The sequence below is a fragment of the Engystomops pustulosus genome, chromosome 3 (assembly GCF_040894005.1).
Source record: "Engystomops pustulosus chromosome 3, aEngPut4.maternal, whole genome shotgun sequence".
NCBI lineage: Eukaryota > Metazoa > Chordata > Amphibia > Anura > Leptodactylidae > Engystomops > Engystomops pustulosus.
Window position 1 is genome coordinate 78823531 of NC_092413.1, and position 13137 is coordinate 78836667.

The 13137-nt window shown below is 39.5% G+C and overlaps 1 protein-coding gene across 1 annotated transcript in view; it reads right to left on the reverse strand.

Annotated features, from left to right (window-relative positions):
- Positions 1-13137, reverse strand: part of LOC140122851 (protein unc-93 homolog A-like) — a 147677-nt gene that overhangs the window by 96089 nt on the left and 38451 nt on the right. Inside the window, exon 3 of the mRNA XM_072144097.1 lies at positions 6695-6876. Within this exon, the coding sequence (XP_072000198.1) occupies positions 6695-6876 (182 nt within the window). The remainder of the gene's footprint in view (positions 1-6694; positions 6877-13137) is intronic.

Genomic DNA, 13137 nt, shown 5'->3' on the forward strand with positions numbered 1-13137 from the left:
TTTCGATAATCCTCTTGACAGTACTGGAAGCAAGAAACAGTGATGCCAGGGTTGGGGGGGGATTTCTAGGCTTTGCGTTGCAGTGGACAAATATAACATCAAACCCTTGCGTCCTGAGCATTATCCAACTAGGATATGGAATAGAATTCAATCCCCCCCCCCCCCCAAGATTTATTCCTCCTTTGTCATCTGCTTCTCTCTCCACTCATTCTCTTACCTGGCAGGAAGTTTCATCTCTTATCCACTCGGGAGTGGTAATCCCTGTACCACACAAAGAAGAAAAGAAGGGATTCTACTCTCCGCTGTTCTTGGTCAAGAAGCCTAATGGCTCCAATCCTCTAATTATAAACCTGAAATTTCTAGACAACTATATTACCTAGAAGAAGTTTTGCATGGAGTTGGTAAGATCCGCTACTCAACTTATTCACACAAATTTCTTTATGTGTGATCTTCAGGATGCCTACTATCATGTCCCAATTCACCCTTCATCTCAAAAATTTCCCAGATTATCGGTTCTCCAATAGGCTTTACTCTTCATTTTCAATTTTGTACTCTCCCTTTTGGTATTTCCTCAGTCCCAAGAGTTTTCATAAAAATCATGGTGGAGGTTGCAGAATGTCTCTATCATTCCCTACCTAGGTGACGTCCATATTTTGGGGGCGAAGGACAGACCAGGTCTAATCAAAGAAACTCTTAGATCTGGGGTCGTTAGTCAACACACAAAAGTCAAACTTAACACCTTCCACCCACAAAAATGTTCTAGGAGTATTGTTGAACTTTACTTATCAAATGCCTTTCCACCCACAGGAAAAGGCAAACAACATAGAAGGTCAGATACAGTCCTTCGAGAAAAGGACATCCCTATCTATTCGAGGGGCAATAAAGATCCTGGGCCTCCTGACCGCTTGCCGTCCGCTAGACTGGAGCCACTATCGGGTTCTGCATCAATCTGAAGGAGGACCTAAACAGGGAAGCAGATTATCTCAGCAGGAGAGACGTCTTACCCAACAAATAGTGCCTCAATCAATGTTTTTTCTAGGGGCTTTTGCTATTTCTTGTTTTGTTTATTTCAATTCCTCCCTATTATAGCCTTTTTACTTTACACATCTTTCAGACAGGATATTTGTATGTGTCTCTAATGAGATCAATTAATGCAATTAAAAACAGAATAAATTGCCAAAAAAGGTATCATCTACAGTATTAAATGCATTTGTGAAAAAATATATGTTGACAGAACTAAGTGTCCTGTGTTTGAAAGAATTAATTAAAATTTGTGAAACATCACAAAAAAGAACTAAGGCCATCCCATGACACTTAAACATGCTGGAAAATTGACAGGAGTAACTACCTTTGGAGTTTAAGTTGACTGGAGAGGGAGTAATTTTGTTAATAAAATGTCCAGAGCTGAAAGCAGGTGGATCTAGAAGCTCAATACTTTGGTTCCATTTGGGTTAAATAGTGAAATAGAAACCTTTACTTTTTAGCTGAAGATTCCTGTAAATGCTGTTAATCTTCAAAGGTGTGACTGCAAGCTGTAAAAAGCAAGTAAAAGAAGAATGGACACTATCCCTGATGAAGAAAGGTGAATAGGTTCTGAATTGCGTAGAAAATTTGTCCTTCACAGCCCATCATAGATAAGTGGTGACGTCACTCAAGCACTGAAACCTGTAAACAGTACACAGCAACTACAGATATCAGAACATAGCCACCAGCTGGGCCTGAATCGGATCTGTTGCAGCAAGGAATTCATGAAAATTCTATACTCCCGACTGGATTAAAAGTCAGAACAATTACCGATACTTGCATTAGTGTTATTTAAAAAATAGAATACTGTCATCCACATTTGCATATACAGGGAGCGCAAAATACATTGTTGTGTATACTATGTTTTTCATTTTTTAATATCAAGATAGGAGATATTGTGTATGATCCAGCACCCAATAACATAAAACTGCACCACTGAGTTCCGATTTTGATTGTAGTAGGAACAGCACTTCTCCGCCAAAGACTAGTTCCTCTTGGACGGTTTCAGGTGTCAGGCCAGTCCAGAGATGGCTCACACTCACAGGGTGGGTTGTTAGACCCATGTTCAGGTAATGCACTGTCCAACCAGGGGAGCATTTTAGAATTGGAAGAGGAGGAGTTTTTCTTCCAGCAGGGTGACAACCAGAGCAGCTCATGGGTATTTTTTTTTAGCAAAACTGGGGGAAGTGGAGGAGGAGGAAACACCCTCCAGCAAGGACAGCTTGTTTTTGCCTCTGGCAGTCTTGCCCACATGAGCCAATACATACCTACATGACAACACCAGAGTTACCCAGAGAGTCAGCATTTAGAAATACTGGGTGGCAACCCTGCTAGATCCATGCCACATGGATAGCCTAGCATCCTTCTTTCTACCAGTAGAGCATAATAGAAAATGAGTACAAGCATACTTTAATGGAGGTACTGCTGGCAGAGTTCCCATCTGACATTGAGAGCTCAAGGCAGCACAAAAGAAGAAAGTCACCAACACAAGAGGATCAGTTAATATTGGCAAAATGTCAATTCTCTTCAGCCTTCACCAATGGATACGGTACGTAGTACCAGGAGGCAGACTGTGACTCGCATGCCCGAAGATTATCTATTAACACATCTCCTGGTACTGATGGATGTGTCAACCCCATTCAATTTCTTAGTGGAAAAATTGGACACATGGCCAGAACCTTCCCTCTATGCCATGGAGGTGCTGTCCTACGGCAAGTATGTTGTTAGCGACAAGAGGATCTTTACCACATCCAACAGGGGCATCCTCAAGTTCATTTCTCACTTGTGTTGTAGTGTTTTGTCAGAATCTAACTGTTTAAGGGCCTAAATATTTTCAACTCAAATGCCATATGCATTGATGGTACTCTGATGATTATCCTGTGAAAAACAGTACTATTTTGACTGAGGTGGATCTCCACAGTACAGCAAACCCTTAATTGCCAGTCAGACTTTCACTTCCCGACCCTAGTCACAAGCCTCTCACCAGTTTCCTACGCTATACTGAAAAGACCCAACCAGTTGGAAACAGCGCTGTCTTCAGTTGGGAGTCTGTTCCTTCTGGAATAGATTTACTGGTTTGGGTTTAATCCTGCATCATGTCATAAGGCTTCTTGTAGGTCATGCTTGATGTCAAAGGAGCTGCCTTACAAGGTAGCCAAAAGAGGCTTAGTTTTCCTTATCCCATCCTGGAAAACATTGTATATTTTTCCAGATAACAAATATAAGAACATTACCAGTCACTATGCCTGGATCTATGAGTATGTGTCCCTGGTTTATCATGCTAGATTTTGATGGTATATTTGCTTCAAAGTACATTACCATCAGATTTACTCCTTTGCATATTTTATAAGTCTTTTTAAGAGGTACCATGTAGATCTATAAGATAAACAGATTATCCCCTAGTAAACAGAAAAAGAAAGGAAGTGAGGTCAGTGTACTATCAGTAAATCTGATAGTAGATGTTCTTTAACCCCTTTGTGTGTAATCCATTGTAGAAAAATAAAATTTAAAATTGCCCTGTGTCATTATAGGAGGTCATAACTTCATAAGTTTTTTATATATCCAGGGAATTTTGAGATTGTTTTCTCATCACACATTATACTTCAAAGTAATAGAACATTTTTGATGATATCTTTTGTGTTTAGTTATGAAAGAAACTTGGCGAAAAATTTCTAAAAATTATTCATTTTCAAAGTTTTCTTCTTTTCAGGCAGATAGCACCCAAGTAATAGCACCCAGGTAACTTTATAACTAACATTTACCAAATGTCTACTTTATATTGGCATAGGGTTTTATGCATCCTCACTCTTTTTTAGGTTGTTAGGAGGTTCAGAATTGTGGGTGCAAATCGCCATAACTATTAATTAAAGGCCACCTGCTCAGCTTTAAGTGACTTTGAGTGGCCTAAGTAGCAGTAAAACCCTATAAATCATGCTATTTTAGAAACCACATCCCTCAATGTGTTAAAAATCAACTTCAAGGGGTTAAAACAAAATGGATGTGTAATTTACAAGCTGTAATGTTTTTTAGACAATATATTAATTTTGGCCAAAAATTAAACCCTTACAAAATATTAAATGACAAAACAGTATGAGGATGCCCCATATGTGGTGGTAAACTGCACACGGCCGGCAAAGAACGGAAGGAGCGACATTCAAAGCAGATCTGCATTGTTACATTTTACAAGCTATAATTTTTTTTTTTTGTAATTTGGACATATGAGTGATTATATTTTTGTGGGTGAGATCCACTTTTCAGGTACATCATTTACCTTCAATAGCTAATAATCATATTTTATTAACACTTTTTTTGGTGGTGGTTAAAAAAATCATTATTTCTTGCCTATGGTTTTTAGTATTTTTTTCCTAAACGTTCACCTTAATAAATAATAAAAAACATAAGTAATGTGTTATCTTTATTCGATGGGTCATCATGATACCCCATTTATATAGCTTTTTATAGTTAACTTTTTAACTTTTTTTTTGCAGAATATAGAACTCATTTTGTGAGAAATGTGCTTGTTTTTGCATCGCCAAGTAACAATGGGCGGAACATTTATACATTTTTTTTGTTTACGGAGCTGTTTTAGAGCTTATTTTTTGCAGGACAAGCTGTACTTTTTCTTGGCATCAGCATGTCAACAGCATTTAACATGCCTTCTGGGGTCTTTCCCCAACAATTGCCCCCCTCCCCCGCTGTCTTCAGGATTGTTTATATGACAGCCATGGGGTCCAATGAGGACCCCAGAGCTGCCTGCAGGCACTGCCTGAAATATGGCATCTCTGACATCATCTTAAAGGCATGTGCATAGGCTGACACTGCATATTCCCTGCAATACATCAGCATTGCAGTGTATTATCATAAACAAGTAATCAGATGATTGCGTGTTTATGTCCCATAGTGGAAAAAGTAAGAAAGTTAAAAAAATGTTTTTCAATGAAAAATAAAGCAAAAAATCTATAAAAATGCCCATAATCCCCATGACATATAAATAGACATATAACGCAAAAAACGTCTAAATCATAACACAAACCCCACCATATAGTATCACTGCATCTGTAACAATCCGTAGATTAAAATTAAATAGTTATTGAACCCGCATGATGAACACCGCTAAAAAAAACCTTTAAAAACCTGCCAAAAATTATGATTTTTATCTATTAAATCCCACAAAAAAGCTATAAAAAGTGAACATTAAAAAAATATGTACTCCAGAACAATACTGTTGCAAAGTACAACATGTCCCGCAAAAAACAAGCCATTAACCAACTGCTCCATAGCCAAAAAAGTAAAAATGCTATGCCACTTTCAATACGGCAATGCACAAATGATAGATTTTTCCCCACATTAGTGTTTTATTTGGCAAATTAAGTAAAACTTAAGAAAAAATATTCAAATCTGGTATCCCCATAATCGACACATAGAATAAAGATATCATAATTATTAGGATATAAGGTGAACACCAAAAAAAAAGTAAAAAATCCAGTGCAGGATTGATGCTTTTCTACTTTTGTCCTAAAAAAAAGTCCTAAATGTTCAACAATAGCGAATACCAACCCCAAAATGGTAACACTGGAAAAAGCATCTTATCCTGCAAAAAAATGTAATCACATGGCCCCAATGACGAAAAATCTAAAATTTTATAGCCTACATAAGGGGCCAATAAGAAAACTAAAATCCTTTGGTCGGCAGAAATTGCATAACAAATTGCAAGGTGTGTTTTGTCTTTTTATCTTTTGGAAATGTGTCAATTTTAGGGCTAAATGAACATATAACCGACACAATTTGACCATTCTAAATTTCACCTCCATTTTGATTCAATTACTATGAAGATCTCAAGGGGTAACAATCTTCCTAAAAGCTGTTTCTGATAGTTTGAGGGGTGCAAATTTGAAAATGGGTTGATTATATAGGGGGTTTTCGATGTTAAATATGTACAATTTCATTCAAAACAGTATTTATCCAAAATAGGCCATTCTGAAAATACGGAAAACCAATATTCAATTTGTAAGCCGCGTGACATCAAAATAAATTATCCACACATTTTACAAATTATGAAAATGTAAAGTTGACATATATGTTCTATTTGCCTGAAAACGCAATGATTTCGATTATCAAAAATGGCAAAATGGCATTTTTTTCTTTTTTTGTAAATAAACGCAAAACTTAGCAGCCAAAATTTACTACTAAAATGGAGTAAAACATGTGGGGAAAAACAATTTCGTTTTGATAAGTAACGGTGTTCAAAAGTTATAACCATATAAAGAGATGCACGTCAAAATACAAAAAAATGGGGCTGAGCCTTAAGCTATAAACTGGCTGCATCCTTAAGGGTTAAATTATTTGCTTTTTGAGTGAGTAGAGGAGTAGAAACGGATCTGTACAGGCTGCTAAATGAAAGGAAAGAGAAAAGGGATAAAGAACATTTTTCTTTCATAAAGTATATTACAAAGTTTATTATTTCCTTCTGTGCTCTGAAATTTGGCTTAAAAGTTTAGTTACACTTTAAGCCTTTGTATCACCTTTTTTATTATAACTGAAATAACTTGGATGTTTGACTTTATTTCAGTAAACCCAGGCCACCAAAATATTTTAATAAGAGTTAACATCTAAGTACCAATAATTACTCTGACCATGTAAAAATAAAGGTTAGTGTAACATTTAACATTACCATCTTGGATAAAAGTTTGCCAGGGTGTAGATGATGTAAAAGCAGGTAACAAATATCATTGTCCATTTACATCCAAATTTATTAATAACCGATGGAGTAAAAACTGCTGCAGAGAAGATTTGCCCTCCATATGTTACACTTAAAGACACAGCACCCAGTCCTCCAGAAGGGTTCAGACTACTCTGCAAATAGAAACACAACATGTTAAATGTATGAAAAGTTGGTTAAGAAAATGTGTAAAAGAAAAATTAAGAAAAAAAGGGTAAATGGGTTCTCCAGTCATAGCAAGTTAGGCCCTATGCTGTGGATAGGGCCTAATTTGCTGTTCATTGGTTTTGTATATTACCACACTGAAATAAGAGCAAAACAAGGCAGATGCAGTTGAAGTTCAAGCTTATGGCTTTAACTCAATAGATTGAAAAAAATGATTGCATAAAAATGTGAGGAACTAAATAATTTTTTTAATACAATCCCTTCATTTCCTGGGCTTAAAAGTAATCTGACAAAGGAAAAAATTGTAAATAAAATGTTCATCTAATACTTGGTTGAAAACCCTTTATTGGCAATGACTGCCTAAAGTCTTGAACTCATTGACATGACCACATGTTGGATTTCCTTCCTTTTAATGCTGTTCCAGGCAAGTAATGTTGCTTTATGTTTTGTGTCCTTGTCCATCTGTATTACAAAGTGCCAACTAATCAGTTTGGCTGCATTTGGCTGAATTTAAGCATACAATGGGCAGATCAGCTGCGGCAAGTTACTGACCTTGCACTAGAAAGAACATCTTTGGAGCTTCCACAAGTATTTAATAAGTGTCTTTGCCAGATTTGTGTCATGGCTGCACTGTGTCAAGAAATGTGCACCTACAGGGGCGTGTTCATGGTTAGTCGGAATTTGCGACACATTTAATACAGCGACTTGTGTTGCATGCTGTGTGTTAAAGGTGCACCTAAAAAAAGATAGTGCCCACTTTCCAACCAGTGCAGAATGAGCCAGATAAGTGAAGACTGTGCGCCAGTATTCAATAATCTTGTGATAAATCTGAGCCAATATGTCTCTGAATACCTCAGAATTCATCTGGCTGATTCTGTCCCATGTTACATCATCAACAAACACTAGTGAACCAGTGCCACTGGCAGACATCCACGCCCAAGCCATCACACTACCTCCACTCTGATTAACAGATGATGTGGTATACTTTGGATCTTGAGTAATGTGGCTTGCACCGTGCAGCAAACCCTCTATATTTACTTTCATTCAGTATTCTCTTTATGGTAGATTTGGATATTAAGACAACTTCATCCTGGAGAGTATTATAAATTTTGTTGCCTTTTTTTAAAGGGGTTTCTTTTCAACATGGAAATTATTCTGCAATCATCCACCACTGTTGTGTTCCCCAAACATCCAAGTCTTTTTGCATTAATGAGTTCACCAGTGGTTTTGCCACTCCTAATACTGCAGAACTTCCTTAGATGAGCTTTGCTTAATGATGGCATGATTACCCTGCATGAAGGGCTCCAGGCATTTTATCGGCTTAATTGAGAATGAGGTAATGAAGGACTTGCCAACACCTACCCATGAAACAGCCTTTCAATCAATTGTCTAATTACTTTTGGTCCAGTGGAGCATGTTAAGGAGCTGACACTCCTAAGCCCTTGATTCAATTTTAATGTGGATACCCTCAAATGAAAGCTGACTTTAACCCCTTAAGGACGGAGGGTTTTTCGGCTGATTTCTCCATAACTTTTTCATTTTTACGTGTACAGACCTGTGTGAGGGCTTATTTTGTGCGTAACAAATTTTACTTTCCCGAGATGTTATTTATTTTAACATGTCTTGTACTGCGCAGCTGAAAAAAAATTCCAAATGTGGAAAAATTGAAAAAAAAACGCATGTGCGTCACGTTCTCATGTGGGCTCAGTTTTTACGACTTTAACTCTTCGCTCCAAATAACACGCCTACTTTATTCTTTGGTTCGGTGCGATCACGGTGATACCAAATTTATATAGGTTTTATTGTGTTTTAATACATTTTCAAAAATTAAACGAATGTGTACAAAAAAGAAAAAAAAAAATTCTGACGCTAATAACTTTTTCATACTTTGGCGCACGGAGATGTGTGAGGGGTCATTTTTTGCGAAATGAGGCGACGTTTTCATTGCTACCATTTTGAGGTCTGTGCGACATTTTGACCATTTTTTATTTCATTTTTTATGTTATGTAAAAAGGTGTAAAAGTCGCATTTCGGACATTTTGGCGCCATTTCCCGCCTCGGATGTCACCGCCGGCCGTAACCGTTTTTATATTTTAATAGATCGGGCATTTTGGGACGCGGCGATACCTAATATGTCTGTGATTTTTACTGTTTGTTATGTGGGGGTGATTTGAACTTTTAATATTTTATAAATTTTTTTTCTTTTTTAAACTTTTTTTTTTCTTTTTTTTTCACTATTTTTTAGACCATCTAGGGTACATTAACCCTAGATGGTCAGATCGCTCCTACCATATACTGCAATACTACAGTATTGCAATATATGGCATTTTTGCAGGTCATACATTACAATACAGGTCATACATGTAACGAACCTGCATAAGCCATGTAGCCTCGTGTCAAAAGAAGACCCGAGGCTACCATGGTAACCGATGACGTTGGGGGGCGTGGCGATCGGAAAAAAGATGGCGGCGCCCGCGCGCCGCTGTCTTTTAAACGCCGCCGGCGACTTTGCCGGCGGCGTTTAGAGGGTTAATAGCCGCGATCGGTGCAAGCACCGACCGCGGTTATTAGCGGTGGGGGTTTTGTGCAAAATGCAAAAACCCCCACCTCTGTATGAAGAGGACTCAGCCCGTGAGCCCTCTTCATACATCCCTTATACCTCTGCGCCATAGAGCTACAGCGCAGAGCGTTAAGGGGTTAAGAAATAATTTTTGTCTATGTCCATTATATAACTATAACTTTAATATGTTTCAGTAAATAGGTAAAAAACTAAATTTGTGTCAGTGTCCAAATATTTATGGATCTAAATGTATTTATGTCAGTACAAAGATGGCTCCAATCAGAGCTGGTGTGCCCATAGATTCATCTTGTTTTCACACAATACTGGGCCCTAAAGGTACAGATAAAAACAATCTTTTTTGGCGGCATTCGATACTAGTGTATTTTATTTGTTTGACTGATTCACAATTAATGTTTGTCACACACAGGGGTGTGGGAGAGTCTCTTGGTGCAAAAGTCAGTGGACTCCCTGGACCACCACGGGGGATGATGGTACTAGCCACAACCCGGGAGCGGAGTCTAAGTGGACCCCTGGTCTTCTCCAGAGCCCGCTGGGATTGTCTTGCTGCGATGGGGAGCCACTAGGTCGCGCCACGGGTGTGACTAGGCCCGCGGTGGCACCCAAGGTAGGGACACAGGGAAGGCAGGACCTCGGGTAGGCAGGACCTCAGGTAGGCAAGACCTCGGGTAGACCGTAATTCTGACATCAATGTGCTTACAGGCTGCAGGTCAAGGGTGGCAGATTAGACGTCTGTCCCTATATAGCCCCGAATGACTCCCGCCCTTACAAGGGCAGTCCACAACTGACCCTGTATACGCCATACTCCCTTATGCGTTTTGTCAAACTGACTCCTCAGAGGGATTTCAAAGTGTAATAGTGCTTTATGCCAGTCCACCATGTACCTGGCTCAGCTTAGGCTAAACAACCAGTGGCATGCATATCAACGGTGGGGAAAAGTTTTTAGCATGAGAGATTATATAAACTTCAAAAGCACTGGGGTTATCTGTAAGGTTACTTGCAGGTGTGATCTGGATTATGTGGGCAAAACCTACATGGAATTATGCAGAAGAGTGGGGGAACATTTGGGAAACATCTCACATCGAAGAGACAGACCACTGGCAAATCATGTATTGGCATACCATAATGGGCATGCAACATTTTTGCGCTTCATGGATATTGATATGGTCCAGTTTCCAGCACAGGGCGGTAACTGGGACAGGATCATCCTCCAAAGTGAGGCAAGATAGATTTTCACTTTAGACACCATCTGCCCCAAGGGCCTCAATGACCAACTTGCGTTTGCATAAATTCAGTGAACTGCGTTAGTTGACCATTTTTCCTAGACATCGGAGGCCGGAAGAAGCGCGGGTCTGCGTGAAACGGCTGTTGCCACCGACTACAGGCATTCTGCCTTCACCCCCCCCTCCCTTGCATGCACAGTATGTCTTTGCTCCTGTAATGTGAAATAAAGAGCAAGAAGATTTTTTATCGAAGATTGGTGAGTGCCGTCCATTCCTTCTCTGAATTACAATTTCTCCTGTTTGGCTGAATTCTTTTCCTTAACAATTATCAGTTTTTTTACTGTACATAATATATAGATTTTATTGGCTCTCTGGTCACGGGCTGCATTACTAATCCATGCAACAAAACGGGGCCAGATTTTTGCTATAATACCATGCAATACGGACTAAGGGACATTCTGGGTTAAGGGATTGTAGGACAATAAGAGTCACGTCATGAGATCGACCCCCATCATATATAGCATTTGCTATTAATGGGTGGGATGATATGGTAAGACTTCATGCGACTGCACTACTGGGCTCCCAGCTTTTTTCGGCTTCACAGCCCTAGTAGTCTACACCGTGGTCCACCCTACTCTTGTTGCTGGGGTCTGCGACCTGACCAAAAACAAGCCAAGGGTTAATATGTGCGTCCAATGAGATTAGCCAAGGCGGGGTTTAGGGTTTAAATGGGCGGAAATACCCTCCATGCGGCACGATGACAGTGCCAACAGGCGTCTCATCTGCCACCCTTGACCTCTAGCCTGTAAGCACACTGACATCAGAATCACGGTAAGAGTGAACGTTTCTCGTACTTCAGCTCTTACATCTGAGCTTGTATGAATACCTTTGAGGATACGCTTCCGCAATAAGGTTATTGTTATACTGTTTATCCTTATATGAGACATTTTGCACATGACACTTTAGTGCGGTTTTATGTGATTTCAATAAAAGTTATATTTTAGTACATTTTTTTCACTCAATAATTTTCACTCATTATTTGAGTGTATGATAAGATTTAGTTAAAAACAAAAAGCAGGAACATTTTTTATTTATTAAAGTATATTATAAAGCTTACTATTATCATTTGCACTATTTTGGGTGGCATAATTTAAAAGGCAGGTACCCTTTAATTACTATGGCATTTCTTGGACAATGTAAATTGATAACAGATTATTAAAGGAGTATTCCCACAAAGACAAGTTTCTTGTGTGTACTCAGGAAAGCAAAATTACACATTCTCTAATTCCTGTTATCAACAAAAAACAGCATTTCACAGATATAAGAACAACCTGTCCCTATCAGCCCTGGTGTACACAATTTCAGTTGCCCCTAGACACGACCCTGTAACTTCTGACTTAGGGTCGGGTGGCCGTCATCTTGAATTCCTGTGTGAGCTGAGATTTCTGTCTCTCTCTGCTGTGAGCCTGTAGCCATGCCCCCCTGCAGTACAGCACTGGGCATACAGACACTCAATGATTCCCTTTCTGCCAGCAAACACATTGGGGCAGATTAACTATGCGATTCACTACGACCGTGCGCCCGGTATCCTGCATCTTTCGCTTCCCCAGTCAGGTCTGCTGGCTTGCGTCACAATTTATATGTTAAATCCCGCGGTTCATCCAACGGCCTACCCCACGTTTTGTATTACATGAAAGCGAGTGCATTTGTAACACAATTCGATTGCTTGTGACACAATCCCGGCCGCGGGATCCTAAGTAAGTAAGCCCAATTGTGGGAAAGAGAAGCTGCAAACTACAAACTACAAGCAGATAATTGATCCGGGGGAAGGGGGAGGCAGGCACATATCTGTAAGAACTGATATGTAGCAGAGCTGACAGTGTAGAAGTCTGTCAGCCTCTGTCATGCCTCTGTGTAATAGGCATCTCATGCAATCTCGTCCTCTCTGATTTGTCTCATATCTTTCTATGTGTTAGTACAATATCAGAAGCCAGATGAAAGTGTATATACACCTGTACCCTGATAATCTAACCACATTGTCACACCACAGAACTAGATGGATCATAATTAGAGATGAGCGAGCACTAAAATGCTCGAGTGCTCGTTACTCAAGTCAAACTTTTTCTGATGCTCGAGTGCTCGTTTCGAATAACAAACCCCATTGAAGTCAATGGGAGACTCGAGCATTTTTCAAGGGGACCAAGGCTCTGCACAGGGAAGCTTGGCCAAATACCTGGAAACCTCAGAAAATGATGGAAACACCACGGAAATGGAGAGAAAACAGCAGGGGCAGCATGCATGGATGCCTCTGAGGCTGCCTAATTGCACCATTATGCCAAAATTATGGGCAACAGCATGGCGATGGCAGAGTGACCGAGTGAGGCGAGATAGCATCTAAAACACCCAATAATTGACCCTGACACTATAGG